The sequence below is a fragment of the Apodemus sylvaticus genome, chromosome X (assembly GCF_947179515.1).
Source record: "Apodemus sylvaticus chromosome X, mApoSyl1.1, whole genome shotgun sequence".
Classification (NCBI taxonomy): Eukaryota; Metazoa; Chordata; class Mammalia; order Rodentia; family Muridae; genus Apodemus; species Apodemus sylvaticus.
In genome coordinates, this window is record NC_067495.1 from 146,146,880 (window position 1) to 146,170,479 (window position 23,600).

Genomic DNA, 23,600 nt, shown 5'->3' on the forward strand with positions numbered 1-23,600 from the left:
CTTTTCTATTAGTTTCAGTGTGTCTGGTTTTACATGGAGGTCCTTGATCCACTTGGAGTGAAGTTTAGTACATGGAGATAAGAATGGATCAATTCGAATTCTTCTGCATGCTGACCTCCAATTGAACCAGCACCATTTGTTGAAAAGGCTATCTTTTTTCAACTGGATGTTTTTGGCTCCTTTGTTGAAGATCAAGTGACGATAGGTGTGTGGATTCATTTCTGGATCTTCAATTCTATCACATTGGTCCACTTGTCTGCCACTGTGCCAATACCATACAGTTTTTAACACTATTGCTCTGTAGTATTGCTTGAACATCATTAGTCATTAGGGAAATGCAAATCAAAACAACCCTGAGATTTCACCTTACACCAATCAGACTGGCTAAGTTCAAAAACTCAGGAGACAACAGGTGGTGGCGAGGATGTGGACAAAGAGGAACACTCCTCCTGCTGGTGGGGCTGTAAGATGGTACAACCACTTTGGAAATCAGTCTGACGGTTCCTTCTAAGACTGGACATGTCACTTCCGGAGGACCCTGCTATACCTCTCCTGGGCATATACCCAAAGGATTCCCTGGCATGTAATAAAGACACATGCTCCATTATGTTCATAACAGCCTTATTTATAATAGCCAGAAGCTGGAAAGTACCCAGATGTCCCTCAAAAAAGGAATGAATACAGAAAATGTGGTATATTTACACAGTAGAATAGTACTCAGCAATTAGAAACAATGAATTCACAAAATTTTTAGGCAAATGGTTTGATCTGGAAAATATCATCCTAAGTGAGGTAACCCAATCACAAAAGAATACACATGGAATGCAATCTCTGATAAGTGGATATTAATTAGCCCAGAAGCTCTGAATACCCAAGGCACAAATCGCATAACAAATGATTCCCATGAAGAAGTATGGAGAGGGTTCTGATCCTGGAAAGGATTGATCTAGCATTGGAGGGGAATATAAGGACAGAGAAAAAGGAGGGAGGTGATTGGAGAATGGATGGAGAGAAGAAGGTTTATGGTACATATGGGGAGGGGGGATTTGGGAAAGGGGAAATCATTTGGAATGTAAACAAAGAATATAGAAAATAAAAATATTTAAAAAAGACTTACTCTTTTGTTGTTGTTGTTGTTGTTACTCAAAATAGCAAGTATAGGGAATTCCTTTCAAAATAGCCTTTTAAAAAAAAAAAAAACTAAGAAGGCTTTTGTGTAAAAGGTGTAAGATGTCAGTGTTATAAAATGACATAGGGTTTAGGCAAAAGATACAAGTAAATTCTTATAGAAACTGTTATGATTTTCTCTTTCAGTTTAGTAATATATTTTCTGTTTAGTAATATATGTGTTAATGATAGTAAATGCTAAGATGAATGTTCAAACCAATTAATTATGGGAAAGGAACATTTTCTTTTTATTGACATCAAGTGTCTGTCATAACTAGCAATGCATGTGAGCTAAAGGATATAGTCCTGTCTTTTATGGGGGAACTTCAACTCAACTTTATATTTAATCTCAACTTGATGGAAAAATTTTTGCTCCATGAGCAAATTAATTACTCCACTGGAGAAAACATCAACTAGAAAACCAGTTAATATCAGGCTCAGTGCTGTCTAGACTGGTTAATGTATCAAAATCTGAGAGGAGCCCACATTTCATACAAGTAAAATCATGGAATTTTGTGCTTTAAATAAAACAGGACAGTATGTTTGCATGTAGCACCCATTTTCAGAAAGGAGCATAACATTTATTTCCCGTGCTCATGAACATATGTATGCTCAGTGACATATTGAAAGCAGTTTCCATAACTACCCATTACATGAAAAAAAATCTTTCTAAATATGCGGAATTTTATTGATGGAACTGAAATAGAACTACTTGAGCACAGCTTTCCGTCTATCTGGGAGTGCAGACGGAAAATAGATAAGAAATATCATTATGTGAAATGAGAATTAGGTATATTAATGATTTTCCATACCACTAAGCAGCAATTTTAGAAGAACAAATAGTTACTAATAGTTTTGAGCACAAAGAAATTTCTAGTGAGGAAGTCAAACTGGTGGTGTTCTCAGAATCTTGATGTGATTTAGTAGAAGGAAGAATGTGATTTTATGGAAGGAGGATAGTCAACAATAGTTTCTTTAGTTTTTTTCAGAGAATATATGGAATTGTATTAGTAATATTCTTCACTATTGTGACAAATACATAGCTTATAAATAGAAACTTAAGGAAGGAAGGAGGGAGGGATGGAAGGAGGGGAGAAAAAAGGAAGAATTTTATTTTTGGGCAAAAATTGATGTCATAATCCATCTTGGTAGGCAATATGGGGATTTGAGGCAGTTGTTCACTGGTGGCAGCAAGAGAAAATATAATATATACTGATACCTGAATTATGAATGTAATGGTATTAACTCAGCTGTTCACATTGCCTTTGCTTTCAAGGAACCCATTCTTCTGTACCCACTCTTCTGTTGATGGCCATCTGGGTTCGTTCCAGCTTCTGGCTATTATAAATAGGGCTGCCATGAACATAGTAGAGCATGTATCCTTATGACATGGTGGGGAATCTTCTGGGTATATGCCCAGGAGTGGTATAGCAGGATCTTCCGGAAGTGAGGTGCCCAGTTTTCAGAGGAACCGCCAGACTGATTTCCAGAGTGGTTGTACCAATTTGCAACCCCACCAGCAGTGGAGGAGTGTTCCTCTTTCTCCACACCCTCTCCAACACCTGCTGTCTCCTGAATTTTTAATCTTAGCCATTCTGACTGGTGTAAGGTGAAATCTTAGGGTTGTTTTGATTTGCATTTCCCTAATGACTAATGAAGTTGAGCATTTTTTAAGATGCTTCTCAGCCATCCGAAGTTCTTCAGGTGAAAATTCTTTGTTTAACTCTGTACTCCATTTTTAATAGGATTATTTGGTTTTCTGGGGTTTAACTTCTTGAGTTCTTTGTATATATTGGATATTAGCCCTCTGTCGGATGTAGGGTTGGTGAAGATTTTTCCCAATTTGTTGGTTGCTGATTTGTCCTTTTGATGGTGTCCTTTGCCTTACAGAAACTGTAATTTTATGAGGTCCTATTTGTCAATTCTTGATCTTAGAGCATAAGCTATTGGTATTCTGTTCAGGAACTTTCCCCCTGTACTGGTGTTCAGAAATTGTCCCCCAGTTTCTTTTCTATTAGCTTCAGAGTGTCTGACTTTATGTGGAGGTCCTTGATCCATTTGGATTTGAGCTTAGTACAAGGAGACAAGGATGGATCAATTCGCATTCTTCTGCATGCTGACCTCCAGTTGAACCAGCACCATTTGTTGAAAAGGCTATCTTTTTTCCATTGGATATTTTCAGCCTCTTTGTCGAGGATCAAGTGACCATAGGTGTGTGGGTTCATTTCTGGATCTTCAATCCTGTTCCATTGATCATCCTGCCTGTCACTGTACCAATACCATGCAGTTTTTAACACTATTGCTCTGTAGTATTGCTTGAGGTCTGGGTTACTGATTCCCCCAGAAGTTCGTTTGCTGTTGAGAATAGTTTTATCTCTCCTGGGTTTTTTCTTATTCCAGATGAATTTAAGAATTGCTAGTCTAAGGCCTCAGCCATTAGGTTTTCCTCTGCAATCATAGCAACAGATTGCATTACTGATGCTTTTGTGGAAGCTATAAATAAATAGTGTTTTCCAGATTGCAGTTTTGCCACTAACGTGGACCTTTAATGCTTCTCTTGCCAAGATATTTCAGACATGAGTAGGAAGTAAGATAACATTCAGTGTGTGCCTTTTATTTTAGAAAGTTTGTTTGTGTCTTTGAACTAAATGCAGCAAAATATTCCTCAGCAAATATAACCCATCACTATTTTCAACACCAACTTCTAGCCATTTATCTCATTAATTTACCAAAGGAAACATTTGGGATTAATTCCAAGTTCCTGTTACCTTTTTAAAAAAAAATATTAGCATGAGCTTTTCCGATACAGGGTCCAACTATGTGGCTGGCTGGCTGACCTGGAACTCTCTTTGGAACCCAATATGTCATTGAAGTCAAAGATTTTCCTACCTCTGCCTCTCTGGAGCTGGGATTGAAAGCATGTGTCACTACAGCCAGGCCTAGTACCATTTTATATGATTAAAATGATTCTTTGTATAGTACAGTTCATATTGCTTTCATCTTCTCAAGGTAGAATTGATATTTTTGGCCTAATAGCAAAGTAAAAGCATTCCCTTTGCATTCCCGCCCCAACGCGCGCACGCACACATGCGCGCGCAACACACACACACACACACACACACACACACACACACACAGACACACACACTCCCCACACTCCCCAGGCCTCAATCACATGATGAAGAAGCTAAGAAATTTCATTACTGAAATTGGTAGATATATGCTCCCTCTTCTTGTGGACATGAAATCCATCTTGTAAGTGGCAAGGCCATTGGAGTAAAATTGCTTGAAAGTAGCAAGTGTCCCATTATTAATAAAAATCATTCTAGCCTTGTTAACCTGATGATGACAATACCCTGCTGACACCATAGGGGCCATGATACATTAGAGAGGCTAAGTGCCTACCCATAGGACAGGCTTCTGGAGTCAGTTTTCCCCAGAGATCTATGAGAAGATATCTTCATTGTTTTACTCTAGTTTCTTAAACACACTAAGCTTCCTTTAGCATATGTAGTTTAGAACACCTCTTGCCTTAGAAGCTAACAGTCTAAACCCAGTGTTTGTGGAAAGAGAATGGCATTGAGTGACATCGAAGAAGAAAACAGTCTAGAGTAAGTGGAAGCGGGGTGCCCACTTCCCAATTCCACAGCATGTCTAATCCTGATAGGCAACAAGAGAGGAGATACCAAGCTGGCAGAAGGCTGCAGCCTGTGTTGAGACATCCTAAATCTGTCTCCAGAGTATCTGAGCTGTCTCAGCGTGCTTTGTGTTTTCTCATGGAATCTGGCATCAGGAACCTATGGGCTCTCCTGGCAAGTAGCTTGGATCTATCTCCAAACCAATTCAAGAAGCACAGTGACTCATACACAAAGATCATCCAGTCAAAATTCTCAACTTACTCCACCCAAGATTTGTGATGGATATAACTCATTAATGGGAGGCTTTGACCATGGTATATACATTCTTGAAGACCTATCTTAGGTTCCTCATGAGCACCAGCTGCCAAACAATCATTCATTATCTTGAAGGAGACCAGGATCTTAGAGTTCAGTAATCATACCTGCTTGTTTCCTTTGTTCCCATTGTTACACTCAAACTTTAAAGGCAAAACCTACCCAAGTATGTTTCCCCTGCCTATTAGCTTTCTGATTGTACAAGCTCTGTGTGGTAGCAGAAAAGTTAATGTGGATTCCAAATTGCACAGAGAAATTAAAATGCCACACAAATATTGATGCTTTTAAGATATAATATGCCATTAGCAGACACTAGCTAGCCTTCCTACAGTCTTCCACAGTGCCATATTACTACTGTACTGGCTAGTTTTGTGTGTCAACTTGACACAGGTTTGAGTTAGCACAGAGAAAGGAACTTCAGTTGGGGAAGTGCCTCCATGAGATCCAGCTGTGGGGCATTTTCTCAATTATTGATCAATGGGGGGGGGGCTTATGGGTGGTGCCATCCCTGGGCTGGTGCTCTTGGGTTCTATAAGAGAGCAACAGGCTGAGCAAGCCAGTAAGGAACATCCCTCCATGGCCTCTGCATCATCTCCTGCTTCCTGACCTGCTTGAGTTCCAGTCCTGACTTCCTTTAGTGATGAACTGCAACGTGGAAGTGTAAGCTCAATAAACCCTTTCCTCCACAACTTGCTTCTTGGTCATGATGTTTGTGCAGGAATATAAACCCGACTAAGACAACTAGTGACTGTAGTGGGGCAGAATTCACTCCTTATGAAAGGAGCTTGCAGTTGTGTTAGGAGCAGACTTGAAGAGCATTAAATGTTTGTCTCTTTGAAACCTGTTAACTTGAATTAATGAAGTCTATGCCATAAAACTGCTCTTCCAGGATAGGAACTCCACAGAAAGAATGACAAACTCAATTAACCTGGACCATTGGGGCTCAAAGCTTTTAGACTCTGAACCACCAACCAAAGAACACACATGGGCTGGACATAGGACCCCTGCACATATGTAGCAGATGTGCAGTTTGACCTTCATGTGGGTCCTGAACAACTAACTGGAGCGGGGGTGTCCCTAAATCTGTTGCTTGCCCAAAGATCCTGTTCCCCAACTGGGCTGCCTTGTCTGGCCACAGTGGGAGAGGATGTGCTTACTACTGCAATGACTTGATGTGCCAGAGTGACGAGATACCCAGAAGGGTCCCCCCTTTTCAGAGGAGGAGAAGTGTGACTGGGGGAGGGACTGTGTGATGGTGATATTGGGAGGAGGGGCCTGACATTGGCATCTAAAGTGAATAAAGTAATTTTGAAAACCCAGGTCTTCAAGAATATTTTTTTGTACTCTAGTTAGACAAGAGTTATGTGACTGATGAAGTGCATCTGAAAAAGAATTATCATAGACCTAGACACTTTAGTTCCTAGAGGATTAGAACCTTTGAATATGAAGATATCTTAAACAGCATTCAAGTCCACTCTATACTTGTAATCTTACCATCACAGTTTCCATCGCCATTTTGCTACCTGGTCGCTGACTTGTGGAGAATATTTTACTTCAACATTTAGAAAAAATTAACATTTAAAAGATATTGAAGTTAAATATTTCCCAGTAGATGCCTAGATATCTATCCCCATGTTATCTTGAAGGGCATTCTTTATGTCACTCCCTTTCTCAATGGAAAGACCTTCAGATTATTAAATGCTTTCTGTCATTCATCCTATGATCTACCCACTTTCTATTTTTTTAATTTTAAAGAAGATTTTTTATTAGATATATTCTTCATTCACATTTCAAATGTTGTCCCCTTTCCTGGGTGCCCCCTCCCCGAAAATCCCCTAACCAATCCCCCCTCCCCCTGTTCACCAATCCATCCATTCCCACTTCCCTGTTCTTGCATTCCGCTATACTGGGGCATTTAGCCTTCTCAGGACCAAGGGCTTCTCCCTTTGATGTCCAACAAGGCCATCCTCTGCTGCATATGTATCGGGAGCCATGGGTCCCTCCATGTGTACTCTTTGGTTCGGGGTTTAGTTCCTGGGAGCTCTGGGGGTACTGGGTGATTCGAATTGTTGTTTTTCCTATGGGGCTGCAAACCCCTTCAGCTCCTTGGGTCGCTTTCTCTAGCTCCTCCATTGGAGACCCAGTGCTCAGTTAAATGGTTGGCTGAGAGCATAGGCTTCTGTATTTGTCAGGCACTGGCAGAGCCTCCCAGGTGACAGCTATATCAGGCTCCTGTCAGCACTTTCTAGCCCCAACTCTCTCCATTATATAGTCCCAGTTTTTAAAATACTGGTTATAGCCTCTGCTTTTCTTGCTTCTGCTCATTAATTACAGTGTCACAAATTGATCCCAATTGTTTCTGGAAATATTTGTTCAATATGATCATAAGTGTATCCTGTCTAGAATATAGTATGCAGTAGATGGACCATCTTTTAAATTCTTTTTGTTCTCCTAGCCCTTTCAAGATCCTTATATCAAAGACAACCCTGTCTAAAGAAGCCATTTCAGTGCCTCCCAAACTTCCCTCCCAGTGGCCTATTCAGCTCTCTTTCCTGAGTCTTGAATTCCCGCTCTAGCCTGTGCTACAATAATGAAGGCAAAAGTGAATGAGATTGGAGTTAAAGTGAGGCCTTGCTTCATTGAGTAAGGCTGACTTACTCGTGAATAGAGTAGCAAAGCTGATCTATGAAAGATTCCACAGTTGACTTTGAAGTTGTTACAAACCTGTGTCCTTTGAGAAGTTATATTCCATTAGGATTTAAGTCACAGAGTACAGAGTATAGAGCAGTTACTTTCATGTACTAAATGTTAGTGTTCTTAATATCACACATTGGAACCACTAGCATTCTTTAGAAATGTAGTTTATATAAATATGAGAATAAATGGTGTGTGGGAAATCTTTTTAATGTAGCCTTGGTAAATGGAAGTATATAAATTATGCATTAATCCTTCATCTTCTATGTAGAATCAAGTATTGCACCAGCTGGATTCATTCACAGTCGGTTTAGTATAGATTATAAAAAGAAATTAATGACATATGAAAATAAATGTAGTAGAAGTGGGAATTTAGCTGACCAGCTAACAGTTTTCAGCAACTAAGAGTCAGGGCATAAAGCAATTTTCCTCATGTTGATATTTGTTCTGTTTTGAAGATAGTATTTCAGTCTTGGCTTCTTTTGTTTCTGGGAGTAGTCCATAGGAAGTGAGGCTTAGACTCAGTTATATTGTTTCCATTACTTAGTAGAATGAGTATAATGGTTTCTATCAGTGTTCATTATTGCTTAATTGTGATTCTGAAATTCAGAAATTTCTAAAACTTTCTTTTTAAGTTTGAGAAAATTTCATTTGATGACACCCTTGACCTAAACTAATTTATAGCACACTGTGAAGATTACTGAAGCAATATTTAATTATATTAAGGGATCTGATTGAGCCCATTATATGTATTTATGTATGATTTACATTCAACATATTAATTTTGAGGCTTAAAAAATCTGCATATGAAAATGCATTTGTCCTCAGAATGGCTTTGGATAAAACATACTTACTTTAAATGTACACATTCATAAAGTCTCCTACTAATATTGTAAAGCTTGCATTCTTAGTTTACAAGTAATTTGATTCTGATAAGCAAAATAGCTGTGCTTTATGTATATTAGTTAGTGCATTTTATCTTAAGGGCATTAACTCAGTGGTGGCTCTGAAACAGAAATTTTTCAAAAGTAATCCAGTAAGTGGGAACACTATCAAAAATATCCCCAAGTAAATCCAGAATCAGTTTTCAGTAGATTATACCAGGCGGAACAGCTTCTTACAAGAAATCAAAATGAATTCATGTATGAATGAATATTAGGAACCAGCCTTTTACTGGAAAATAATAATTTTGGATACAAATTAGATTTGTATCCCTCAATCCACCACCTAGTATTCTCAGAATTATAGATGTGATAAATTATATTTGAAACTTTACTTAAGAGAAATTAAGGCCAAATTTGCTTAATCTCTGAACTTGTCTCACTTAGATACATTCTCTTAATCTTTATTTAGTAACTAAAGTTAAAAAACCAGTTGATTCCATTTAAAAGGTACTTTGCATAAGTATGGAGTCATTACTGCCACTTACAGGGAGTTCTACAAAGAAATGCAGAAAAATAAGAACACTGAGTTCCAGGCTTCTTCCCTTTCCCTGTAACAGAAACACACACACATTTTCCCAAGAGATACAGTCCTCTATTTCTTGTGCTTTCCTCTAAATTCTTGTTATATTTGTCAGAGCATTTGCTTGGCAGTTAACAATTTAAGATGAGTCTTTGCTCTGTGAAAGAAAATGTCTACCTAGGAGATTAAAAGACTAGACTTTAGGGATTGGCTTTACACATAGTGCAAAAAGGTTCTCTCTGTGCTGATGGTAACTGATCAGAAGCCTGTGCTGCCCTATAAAGAATCGCTTTACCTAGCAGCAGGGCAGGAAAGATATAGCCCAATGATGAGAGCCATAGTGTTGGAGAAGAGTCTTTATTGAAACTATGGGATAGGGCATGAAATGATACAGCTTCAGGCAAGGAATAAAATTCTAGGCTTCTAGAATTATGCACAGGAGAATTCTTAAAAATTACTCTATCTTAGGTTTGAAGATGGGACCAGAAAATTAGGTGGTCCCCAGTGTCAGAGCATAACTACTTGTTTGAACTTTTTCCTCAGACTTGAAGAAGGTTAGGTGGGAAATCCAAGAAAATTGCTGTAGTGTTTGAGAAGCATAGGGTGGAGGTGGAGCAAGCAGAATGAATCAGACTGTTTCATAGGAAAAATGCACAATTCCCAAACCTACTTTGAGTTCAATTGATCTTCAAAGGAGGAGTTAAAGAGATTTATTGAGATCAGAATCCTCCTTGGATATTCGTTTGTTTGTCTGTTGTTTATTGTTTTTTGCACAGTTCCTAAGACAAAGTAAAACAAAACTCAATCCAAAGAAACAATGGTTCAAAGGACAGAAAAAGCAATGCTATGCCCTAGGATGCTAAGAGCCAGCTGAAGGTGATTTGGTGCAGTGCACAGAAAGTAAAAGATTGGTCAAGAAGAGTTGATTCCCAATAAAGGCAGAGTAGCCAATGGTTTATATAGCTTTTAAAATATTTTGTTGAATCAACTTTACAGATCTAAAAATCAAGCACTGAAATTTCCTCAGGATCATTCGTCCTTAATAAGCACTACAAAACATTACAAAAATGATAAGACTGCAAAGAAGTACATTTTCTCATTTCCTTATTCTTGGACCCAACAGATAGAAATTGAGGACCACACCTTAGAGCCTCAGAGTAACATGTAATGAGTACAGCTGTTATCCTTTGAAGAAACCAGGGCACCATGATTCCAGATCTGAAGTCAAGTCCTTTCTAGACTCTAACCCTCAGTTTCCTCCAATAAAAGGAAAATTGAAGTTACCAGTTCTTAGAAATATGACTATATTGGACTATACTCCAAGAAGTTGGGCTAGAAGTCTATAAAATAGCAACAGAAAATGAGAAATTAACTAAAACAAATAAATGGAACAATAAAATCCCGGAGTCTCAGCTTTTAGTCTGTGTTCATAAGGTATGAAAGCTCTGTTGAAAGTTTTCATATGGAATATGAAGTAGGGAAGGGTTTCCCAAAAGCAAAGAAACTGTCCTGGGCCAAGGTGCTTGTTTGCTTCAGGTCGAGTCAAATTTTTGACATTGACCTTCACACTGGGCTCTTGGAGCCTTATATTTTGTTTCTGTCAGGTGAGGATCCTGTAATCTATTCTTCCTGCAGCCCACAGATCATAAGTCTTTATATTGAACCAGCCTGTTCCTTTAAATCTGAGACTTGGTGAGGTAATAAATTATGTCATTTTTCTTTCAGCTCACTCTTGGCCACACCACAGCCTTTACCTGCTGCGCAAGGCAATTTGGGGTCCGGCAGCTCCAGTGAGTCAGAGAGTAGCTCAGAATCGGACTCAGACACTGAAAGCAGCACTACCGACAGCGAAGCCAATGAGGCTCCCAGAGTAGCTACTCCAGAGGTGAGTTGTGAAGACCTTAGGAACCATCTATGCTTAAGGTGCTTAAGGTGCATGCCAGATACATCACCAGTTGAAGTACTTTAATACAATAACTACTTCAGAAAAGTAGCCAAAGACTTCATAAGATTGTTTCTTTCAAACATATATTTGTGTATGCTCTAACATACATAGATCTCTTTCGTGTGACTCTAAATTACAGAGGTTGCTTGTTGTACAACAGATTTTTTATGGGAGCCACTAAGCTACTCTGAGCCTCAAGCCTCATTCCACATAAAACTAGTATAAGAATGATGATCTTGCAACTTACTTTTTAAGTGAACCAACAAAGCCAATCAAGACCCAATGGTAGATCTGAAGATGCCAACTTTAACTTTAATAACTTTAATTGCTTTAAAGTTATTAAAATGGCAAATGGATACATAAAGCAAGGAAGACTTGAGAAATATTCCTTTCTTTAAAGGTAAAACAGCATTCAAGAGACACAAGTTCTTTATTTCAATTTACATCATGTGCCAAATAATGTTATGAAATGTTTATCCTAGCACCCCAAACACCAGAACAATAACTCTGATAAGGAAGAGTTAGTTTTTTACTTCCCATCCTCTGACTAAGTACTCTGGTTCCCTAAGCCTGCATATGGTACAACAAGGTTATTTATCTCATGGCTCTTTATACATTTCTTTCTCAATAACCAGAAAGGAATAATAGAAGCAGTAGTCATTTTATTGCTGTTTAAAATAACAAATGCTGTGCTGGACACTTGACTTACATTTTCTCATTCACTCTTACTAACAACCCAATACTATACTCTCTCACACTACAGGACATTTTATAGGTGGCAATGTACGTTTATGAGAATTTAAGCCAAAACTACCCCCAAGATTTCCCAGATACACAGTAATAAAGCATGGACTTAAACCTAGGCAGTACACGGCCAGAGCTAGTTTTTCACCCTGGCACTGCACTGCTAAGAGTAGCAGCTGAGAGAGTTTCCTTAATAGTTACCTGCTATTGTTTTCTGTAAGCAGTGGTCACAGCTACTTAATTAATTTTTAGTTCTGCCATCCTCTATTTACTGTTGCCACATACTAGGTGGCTTTCAGAAAGAGTCCTTCTAATAAAAATGATGCCCTTTAATTTTAACTGGTAGAAATCAGAGTTGAATATCAAGCATGTGAATTAGATATATCACTTCTATTGCTTCATAGTAAATGCCAAAGTCTACATACACATCCCCATAAATTTGCTAGTCCCATAGATTTAGGAAAGCATGGTGGTTTAAAGGAATCAATTTATATTACCCTCCAGTAAAAATACAAAGGTAGTAGTATTTTCAGTGAATTACAGCATCCTGTTCTAAACCCTAGTATTTCGGAAAATGGAAATATTTTCCTTCTGAAAACACTTGACATGCACTTAGGTTTATTTTTAGGAATAGATACCATAACCTCTGGCTCCTATTTTTGAAGGAATGTTACAAACTAGTGTTTAAAAAAACAAACTTTGGTTGATTTGTAGTTATATGCTTTTTATCTAGTCAGATACAGAGGAAAACAACTCACTCTTTTGATCTACACTGAAAGTACATTTCTCAATTAATGTGTATGTGTTTGTGTATGTGGACTGTCACTTAAATTCCAAAGTAGTATGATTTTCTTGTGGTTTGGTTGGTTGGTCACAAGGTCCCATGTAGCCCAAAACAGCTTTAAGCTTAAACTTGCTATGTAACTAAAGCTGTCCTTGAACGTTTGATCCTTCTCTACCACCAGACCTGGTTTATGTGGGTCTGAGAGTGGAAGCTAGGGTTCCATGGAGAGTGGGCAAGTACTCTTCTAAATCTATTTCCAGCCCACATCATCTATTAATTTCTTAGCGCTGTATAGTCACTATACAGAAAGTCCCTATAAAGCCTTAGCATGTGTGAAATGCATCCTTGTTGCTGTTTCTCAATCTACAGCCTGAGCCACCCTCAACCAACAAATGGCAGCTAGACAAATGGCTGAACAAAGTCACGTCCCAGAACAAGTCATTTATTTGTGGCCAAAATGAGACACCCACAGAGACCATTTCTCTGCCTCCTCCAGTAATACAACCAGTGGAGGTCCAGGTCAAAGTGAAACCAAACCCTAGCCAGGCTGTGGCTGTACCCAAAGAAAGGCCTCTCCTCAGTCTTATTAGGGAGAAAGCTCGACCAAGACCCACACAGAAAATCCCAGAAACAAAGGCCTTGAAGCATAAGTTGTCAACATCAGTTGACACAGTATCTCAAAGGACAACTGGAAAGAAACAGCCCAAAAAAGTTGAGAAAAACACCAGCTTTGAGGAGTTTACCTGGCCCAAACCAAATATTACCAGCAGCACTCCCAAAGAAAAAGAAAGTGTGGAACTTCCTGAGCCACCACGAAGCCGCAACAAAGCCACTGTCCACAAACCAGTGCCTAGGAAAGAGCCAAGGCCTCATCATGGCCCTCTGGCCACTGAGAAGAAGAAGTATAGAGGGCCTGGGAAGATTGTCCCCAAGTCCCGGGAATTTATTGAATCAGATTCATCTACATCTGACTCCAACACAGACCAGGAAGAGACCCTGCAGATCAAAGTACTGCCACCTTGCATTGCTCCTGGAGGTAATACTTCTAAATCCAAGGAAACTTCTAATGCCAGCCTGACACTTAGCACCTTGACCAACAGCAACAGCAACAGCAACAACTTATCCACTAGCAACGAGGAGACAGCTTTTTCACCACCTCCTGCCATGCAAACTGAGCTTTTGTCCCCTCTACGGGATCTTGAAAATCCAAAAAACCTCTGGGTGAAGATTGACCTCGACTTACTTTCTAGAGTACCTGGCCAAAATTCAGTCCCAGCAGCACCTGCAAAGACAGAGCACAAGGAGACTGCCTCTAAATCCAAGCGTCAAACTGCTGCCACAGCTGTGGAAAAACCAGTCCCTAAGGGCAAGCGTAAGCACAAGGTGAGTTGTTCAATAGAGTTTGCCATGTGCTTGTGAGCAAAGACTACTGAAGTTATCTGTAGTGTTTTTTCAGGACAGCAATGACAAAGGATTGCTAGCTTTGGTTAAAGAAATGACATTTTCTAAGAGGAATGAAATGTTTGGCATATGACCATAGTGTTAGGAATTATCAGGGTGTGTGGTAGCCATTGGTAAGGATAGCTGATATGGAATAAGAAAAATTATGATATATATGAAATAAGAATGCAGACAAGTCCCTTTGCTATGATATGTGGTACCTGGAGTAAGGGCCTTAGATTTTTCCTACTTCAATGACTCCTGTATTATTGCTCACAGTTTACCACTTCAGCATTAGCAGATTACCTCTCTGCTCATAACGGTCAAGGACATCTTTTGCATTTGCTCATTTCTCTGGATAAATATTAATGCATTTGTCATAAGTCAGCTATACTGGGGTATCCCTGCATCTACCACACTAAAGTTTTATATACCTTTTAAGATTAGTGGCCCTATTTGAAAGGATTACTCTGTAAACCTCTCATCTGAAGATTCCTTGGTATCAATTCTAGGCTCACATAGGGTCACCAGAAGAGGAAATCTAGAATTACCTTTACCAATTAAAATATTTTTAGAGTTTACAGCTAATAAACTCTTTCTGATTCATCTCCTTATCTTGGCATAGTTCTTCAGAATCAAGTTCCCTGTGGTGTTGTTTTGCTAATGGTATTACTCATAGCACCATAGCAGCACAAAGATGCAATTCCTAATCTGTTCTTCATCACCCACACCCCAGTTCTCTCCAGAAGAGGTTGTCTTGAATGTGTCTATTGCTCGTATTGCTTTGCAAAAGACAGATTACCTGAAAACAATAGTGACTTATTGAATGAGGTGCCCTAAATGACTTCATTAACCTGTAATTAGGGGTTTTAAAAGTAGAGGAGACTGAAGGTACCTAAAAAATAGTAATATCAGGAGACAGGGGTATGATATGAGAAAGAAAAGCACGAGGACACAGGACAAAGCCAGAATCATGGATAGTCTGAAAAGTATTGAAGAGAGTGATGGGTGAATAGGGACTTGTAGGAGACCGAGCGTGACCATATAGAGGAATACTATGAGATAAGTGAATGCAAGAGAATAAGGAGTAGCTATGAGCTGAGGAAGCCTTGTGACACTGAAATGCAATAAGACACAGCCAAGGAGTTGTGCTAGAATACATGAAGCATTCAGACAGAAAAGTTCTGGGATACAGAATAGTAATCAGAGTTAGAGAAGAGATGGAACATAGGAGAACTCAGAGAGGCTCCTGCAAGGAGACATGAGAACACTCACAGAAGAGTTCTAAGAGACATGGGAGTACTCAGAAGCACAACAAAGCTTGACTACAGGCTAATGCTCAGACAGGGGAGTGCCAGGAGACAGAAGAATATTCAGAGACAGGATAGAGCTAGGATATTTGGTGCACTGAGGGACAGGGGAGTTCTGGGTGATGGTTGCATGACTGATGATTGCCTCATGCTAGGCGATTATGAGATACGAGGATGGTAAGGAACCCTAGCAAATGGGAACACTAGAGACAGGAAATGCTAAAAGAGGAGAAATACCAGGATACTGAGGAACCTTTGAAGAGGGGATACCACAGATTCCAAAGAATACAAGATGGCTAGGGACAACTTTGATTATACAAGAGCTTTCAGCCAAACACACTGTAGACTCAAAAGCAGTTGTAGACTTGAGTTCATTAAAAGGATGGAATGATAGGAGAAAAGAAAATATTTGGAACTTTGGGGCAGTGCAAGACAAAAAGTCTAAGAGAGTGATGAGCTCCCTGAGACTACAGACTGCTTGAAGACAGGCAATATAATGTTCCCTGCTAGAACTAGGGAACAAGGGAATAGTACAAGACAGTGAACAGTGACAAGAGAATATGTGCAGAACTCTGGGAATTAGGCAAATGGTAGAACATGGGGGAGTGCTAGTTTACTGGGGTGTTCTAGGAGATTGTATATCCTGAGAAACTAGGGAACACTAGGGATCTAGGGATAGGTTGGAGCCAAGAATTTGGAGAGTGTAGTGTACAGAGACAAGATGGAGTTAACAGTTTTCACAATGCTTGCAGGACAAGTAGGAGATAGTAAGAGGTGCAAGTATTAGTGATTGGGGAACTCTAGGATAGTGAGAAGCAGTAGGAGACTAGGCCATATTAAGAGACCTGGAACAGTGAGAAATAGATGAGCTCTGGAATACTGGGCAGTACTAGGAGTGTGGGAAGCACACTGGGCATTCTGGGAAGGTTCTAGGAGACTATAAAATGAATATTAGGAGACAAGGCTGCACTAAGAGACTAGGAGTGCTAGGATGCACACAGTTTCTAGGAACCTGGGCAGTACTAGAAGAATGACCTGGGGCTAACTAAGGACTAGGAGACTGTGGATAACTAGGGGAATACAAATCACAAAACTTGGGGACCACTAAGAGACAGGAAAGTACTAGGAGAGTGTATGGTACTGAGAGACTGGAGATTCCGGGGAAATTACTGGGAGGGGTGGAGTAGCACCATGACATTGAGCATCAAGGAGACAGTCAAGCATTGAGAAGGGTGAAAATTCTACAAGACTGCGACAAGTAGGTACAAGAAGAACGGAGGAGTGGCCCCTAGTTCTGGAAAGACTCAGTGTAGCAGTATAAGACAAAACCAGAACAGGGAAGTGGGAAGGGGTGGATGGGAGAACAGGGGGAGGGAAGGGGGCTTATGTGACTTTCAGGGACTGGGGAACCAGAAAAGGGGAAATCATTTGAAATGTAAATAAAAAATATATCGAATAAAATTTAAAAAAAAGTAGGTCATTCCGAGGCAATAAAAAGATATAAGAAGGCAGGAGAATAGGAAGGAATTGGCAAGTGTTAGGAAAATTGAACAGTCTGTGTGATTGGCAAGCTGCAGGGGCTGCCTCAAAGACAGGTCAATTCTAGGAGGCAGGTTGAGTCCTGAAGAGAATTCCCAGTGTTCTCTAGTGAGTCCTGCACTAATCTATCCAATGAAAGGATTCCAGAACTGTTGAGTATGAAGTGTGGGACTCATAGCCTGCTTTGATTCTTCTTTCTTATTGATGAGAACAGTACAGAGTGAACATATGCCTCTGCAATGAATACATTTAGGAACTAAAGGCTTGACACATGCTCCTTTTACTTACATGTTGTTGTTTATATAGACAGCCTTTATAAGCCACCCACAAGCCTCATGTTGTTTAAAACAGGGTGCATGTCATGTTAAAGTTGCAATGTTGATTTCCTAGCTATCACTTTGTAAAGGTACTGTTGATGAGGGAAGTGCATGAAATTTATAGATTCTCTTCACTTTGGTTAAGGTTCCTATGCAAGATAATCTTTAATCAGATATTTACTTATTTATTTATTTTTATTTATTTTCTTTACATCCCACTCACTGCTCCCCTCTCAGTAACCCCCTCACACAATCCTTGCCCTATCCCCCCTTCTCCTCTGAGTGGGTAGGCCCCCTTGGGTATCCCTCCACCACAGCACTTCAAGTCTTTAAGAGCCTAGGTGCTTCCCTCTCACTGAGACCAGACAATTCAGCCCAGCTAGAAGAACATATCCCAGACAGGCAACAGCTTTTGGGATACCCCATTCCAGTTGTTCAGAACCCACATGACAGTCAAGCTGCACATCTACTACATATGTGTAGGGAGGCCTGTATCCAGGCTATGTATGTTCTTTGGTTGGTGGTTTAAATTCTGAGAGCCCCAAGGGTCCAGGTTAGTTGGTTCTATTTGGAGTTCCTACCCCCTTCAGAGCCCACAATCTTTCCTCCTATTCTTCCATATGAATCTCCAAGCTCCATCCACTATTTGACTGTGGATATCTCTATCTATCTGAGTCATTTGCTGTGTGGAGCCTGTCAGAGGACAGCCTCTCTGTGATCTTATCTGCAAGCATAACAGAGTATCATTAATAGTGTCAGGGATTGGTACTTACCCAAGGGATATGTCTCAAGTTGGGCCAGTTATTGGTGGGTCATTCCCTCAGTGTCTGCTCTATCCTCTATGCCTGTACTTCTTGTAGATAGGATAAATTTGGGATTGAATGTTTTGTGGATGGGTTTATGTTACTATCCCTCCAAATGGAGTTACTGTCTGGCTACAGGAAATGGCCTCTTCAGATTAATCATATATTTACATTAAAGGGTTTTTATGTCTGCTGTTTTTTATTTTACTAGATATTTTCTTTATTTGCATTTTAAATGGTATCCCCTTTCTTCAATACTCCAGAAAATCCCCTATCCCATCCCTCCTCCCCCTACTTATCACCCCCCCACTTTCCTGACTTAGCATTCCCCCACACTGGGGCATCAAGACTTCATAAGATGAATGTCCTCTCCTCTCATTGATGTCTGAAATGGCCATCCTCTGCTACATATGTAGCTGGAGCCGTGGGTCTCTCCAAGATATAACTCACAGACCACATGAAGTTCAAGAAGAAGGAAGACCAAAGTGTGGATACATTAAAGTTTAAACCTCTCATACGCCAAATTCTTGGTAGGACTAGACTAGGAAAGGTTGATTGCTTTACTGTCTGATCAAAGAATGGTATATACTAGAAGCAAACTGTCTTGTTCAATTTGTGTGTGTGTGTGTGTGTGTGTGTGTGTGTGTGTGTGAGAGAGAGAGAGAGAGAGAGAGAGAGAGAGAGAGAGAAAGAGAGAGAAAGATGCTATTTGAATGTATGTTGTGTGTATTTGAAGCTCTGCATATTTTTTCCCTTTAAAAGCCAGCAGAAGCTGCAGAGAAAATCCCTGAGAAGAAGCAACGCCTGGAGGACAACAGTACTATCTGCCTGCTTCCCCCTTGCATCTCACCAGCCCCACCCCACAAACCTCCCAGCACTAGAGAGTAAGTTTTCCCTGTGTCTGTATACTGGTCCTTGTGTGATTGTTTTAACATCATGTTTGGATGTACTGGGGGGCCTCCTGTCTCATTAGAATATCAGGCTAGCATCAAGAGTGGCTTAGTCCAAGCTTGATAGCAATCTCTGGCAAATGGTCTAACATGAATTAAGAACAGAATATGGGCTGTCATGTTTAGGGTGAATATGTGCTTTGAAGAACCGTTTATTTATTACAACTCAGAACAATCATCAAAATTAACCACAGGGAATATTCTGCAAAAAGCAAAAATAAATAAATAAATAAAATAAAAGTGAATTAAAAAGAGGAAATATCAGAAAACATGCATCATCTTAATGAGAGCAATCCGCATTTGGACAAGGTTCTGTCCTGATGGTGACTAGACAATTTCCTTTATCGTGATAGGATGCTATTTTAAATGCCATTTCCTAGTGTTAATACAAAGCTAGAAGATGAGTCCTTGAATCTGCCTCTATAGAAGTTAGGAGAATAACATCTTTTGGAAATTGTACTCCACCCTGATGAGGACAGTTCTGTGTTGAGAAAGGCCTGGTAGAAATAGATTTTGATTCTGACAAACTGTCCCTCCTCTCCCTTCTTTCTCTGTGGCAAGTTTCCAAAATTAAGCAGGAGGAATTCTAGTCCTTTCCCCAGTCAAATTACATCATCTTTCTCCAGGGAACTCTAACCCTCTGTTTCTAGCAAGCATTATAACAGAGTCCTTTCTGTTTTATAAATATATTACTTAACTAACAATCATGTCAGCTACTCGAGACATTCTATCTGTGTAATTATTGCAATAAATTCATTCAACATTGGAGATTACTCCCATCAAAGCCCAGTTTTGGAGTCTATTAGCAGCCCAAAGCAGAGAGGCAATCTGGACAACTGCCGCTAACAATTGATTTCACAGATTACTGTTTAACATCAGTGATACAGCATCAATCTGCCACAGATCAGATGTTGGAAAGAAGTTATCAGCTTGAATGTGTCTGGCTTCTTGTTTGGAAATGAAAGGTAGAAACAGATTCCTTATTGCTAGACAAGTTCCACAAAGTAACATTTGATCCCTAAGATGCCTGCCCCTCACATAGAAAATCACTTACTATTTTGACATATGCATGTAGTCTCTGGTGCAATCTTTAAAATATCTAATCATAGATCTCAGAAAAAGTAACCCAGGAAAACTACTAGAATTCCTTTTGCTGAGCATAGACCAGGTATATGAAGAAGCACAGATCTTGTTGCTCAGACATAGTCTGGCAGAGTGGTGATACAATCCCTCCTTAGTTCCCAGACTGGGCCAGTTCATACCACCTACAGATAAAAGAACACAGGGCAGTGGGAGATCGCCACGCCTTCAGTGCTTTACTAAGAACCTTTCCTGGAAATTGTTACTCCATTTTATGGTTAATCACTATCAAGAGTAAACTCACTGTCAACTGAGAAAATGGTATCTTTAGTGCACAGGCTTTGTATGCACTATTTTCATACTAAAAATGGGAAATTACTATTTCCCTGGGAGAATTTATCACTTCAGATATAGGGACTTTAACATGCTCTTGTACTTGTCAACATCAAGTCCTTGGAACTGAAGAAAGCTGAGGAAGATTGGTGCCTTAGGGTTCTTCTTTTGGGAACCCTCTTGCAATCTTTATCTCTTCTCTTGTTCTTTAACCCTTTGCTGTAAATCCTTAAAAACTCCTAAGAGAATCTCTTCTCCTTTCTAAATGAATGTGCTAAACCTGATGAAGATGTTGTATCTGATTGTGACAACTGGAGTTACTTCATCAAACCAAAGGAAGCTCATTTGAATCCCTCACAACATTTAGAACTTGACCAAGCTATAGCAATATGTTTTTGTTCTGATCTACTGTCCTCTATCCTATATAAAGACGGACACATATATGAAAAAAAAACCAAAAACTTGTGATTGAAAAAAATCACAGTGAGCTTTCTTAGAAAAAAAAATCCCCTGGATGTCTTGTCAATGAAGTTATTAAATATCCAAAACCTTTATCTTGCTGTGGGTAGACAAAAAAGGGACTAAGACACTGGAGCCTATTGCACAGAATGGACTTTTTCTCCATGTGTCAGAAGATGAGAAAGTACTGACATCCAGTTTATGATCAAGTACCTCTCAAAAATAGCTCTTCACCCTGTCAGCCCTACTACCTTCTTAGCCAGCTCAAGTAGGAGAGGTGCTGGTTACAAACAATAGAGGAAATGGTTTACTTGTGTGTGTATATATATTGTCAAAGGTCAGGTAACCTTGTAATTATTATACTTTATGTATTCTATTGTTGGAGGTACTTCTTCATGGATAAGAATACTGATACTTGGATAAACAAATTGCTAAATGGCCAAGAGTGCTTGTTGCTCTTGGAGAGGTTCTGGGTTTGATTCCCAGCACCCACATGGTGACTTACAGCCTCCTGCATAACTCTAGTTATAGGGACTTCAATACCCTCTTCTGACCTCCTCAGGCACCAGCAAACACATATGTGCAGGAAAGACACTGATACACATAAGAGAAATCGAAAAACAACTGTTACTCCATGTGTTCACTGTCATTTTATAGTGCATCACAACAATAGTAAAATGGTTAAAAAATTAGAAAGTGTTTTATATTAATTTTAGTCACTTAAGATAATGGCAGAAATATTTTCACTTTTAAAAAAGGTTCACTAAATGGTAATAAAATAGAGCCACATGAGTGAGATAAAAGACGAGGAAGAGGCCATGCATTACTATAATCAATATATATATATATATATATATATATATATATATATATATATATATATATATATAATCACAGTAAATGGGAACAAGGAGTTTGCACTGATTTCTCTTTCAGAAAATCAGACCACCTGAATGCTTGTTCATCCTTGATTTGTTGCTCTGAGATACAGCAAATCTATATATCTAGACACTGACTGAAATTGACCAAGAGGAAAACATAAATTCTTGTTGACTTAATTTGCTATTGAAAATTGCAGTCAATAATCATAAAAGTAAATGGCTGCACAGTGCAATATTAGTTGTCCAAGAAAAGATTAAAATTCAAGTAATCTTCATTGATTAGCCCAAGACAGTAACTAAAATGAAAATCCATGACCCAATTACCATGTAAAGCAGTTAGCATAAGATTTTAGTTGTTTTGTGTTATTTGAAGTCTCAGTGTGTTTGATGGTGCCAATTTAATGGGCAGATAAATCACTTTAAAAGCACACAGGAACTTTTAGGACTGCATATGTCTCTTGTCAATATCACCAAAGAATATTTTAAATGGGTTTTTTGAAGTGTATTACATCAGCACTTCAACATAACAATTTAAGCAGACTGGATGTTTACATCTTGGCATTGGCATATAGCATTTTTGAAGCCAACTAATAAAGTTTTACACTAGTCTTTAGTGTATAACTTATTTCTTATTGTATAAGCATAATATTTCTTTGAAATGCTGAATGTATTGTTTATTGTACCATTTATTACTGGACTGTTTGGTTAAGTCTTAGAAGAGAGTAGCATGAAAAATAAAGGGGTTGAAGTCTACATTGTATTTTTTATAAAACAGCTACTTAACAATAATCTTGATAGGTTTCAGATACCATAATGTAGAACTATCATTAAATATCTACATTGGTCATAGGATTCAGCCTCTCAGACAGACTGAGTCTTGGAAATGTATATATATATATATATATATATATATATATATATATATATATATATGTATGTATGTAGGAAGATTCTTTCTGGTTCTTCCTATGTATCATTCAGTGTTTATATATATATTATATTCAAACAGTTAACAAATCATCAAGTTATGCACCACTTTAGTTTAAGAGACCATAATAGTGATGAAAATTCCAAATGAAACAAGATGAGAATTTATGGTGCACTACACATTTTGTTTCCACAGAAATTCATCCAGGAGAGCAAACAGGAAAAAAGAAGAAAAGCTGTTCCCTCCTGCACTTTCCCCATTGGCAGAGGACCCTCCACGTCGCAGAAATGTCAGTGGCAACAATGGGCTCTTCAGTCAAGAAAAAAACATTTCCATGACTGGACAAATCACCTCTACCAAACCTAAAAGAAGTGAAGGAAAATTCTGTGCTACTTTCAAAGGGATATCCATAAATGTAAGTATATTAGAAGAAATACTATGTCAAGTAAAAATAAGTTAATGCATCTCAACTAGTGTGAATTTCCTAAGGGAATGTTACAAGGGAAGAATAGGCACAGAAGAACCAGGCATGTCTCTGTATAGAAATATTCAAACTCTCTATTATTCCAAAGGACCTGGGTGTCCTTCGGCTTTTATCTCTTCATATCTTGAGGGTGGGAAGGGCACTGCCATGATACTGAACACAGAAACTACCATGTGGTAGGTGCTGGTCTGCTAAGCCAATGGTCCTCAACCTTCCTAAAGCTGCAATCCTTTAATGCAGCTCCTCCTGTTGTGCTAACTCCTAACTATAAAATTATTTCTGTCACTACATCATAACTATAATTTTGCTCCTGGTATTAGTGATA

The 23,600-nt window shown here is 39.1% G+C and overlaps 1 protein-coding gene across 1 annotated transcript in view; it reads left to right on the plus strand.

The window, feature by feature from the left end:
- Aff2 (ALF transcription elongation factor 2) overlaps positions 1 to 23,600 on the plus strand; it is a 495,719-nt gene that overhangs the window by 448,427 nt on the left and 23,692 nt on the right. The window contains exons 9-12 of the mRNA XM_052170362.1: positions 11,004 to 11,163; positions 13,121 to 14,134; positions 18,923 to 19,044; positions 22,987 to 23,206. Of these exons, the coding sequence (XP_052026322.1) occupies positions 11,004 to 11,163; positions 13,121 to 14,134; positions 18,923 to 19,044; positions 22,987 to 23,206 (1,516 nt within the window). The remainder of the gene's footprint in view (positions 1 to 11,003; positions 11,164 to 13,120; positions 14,135 to 18,922; positions 19,045 to 22,986; positions 23,207 to 23,600) is intronic.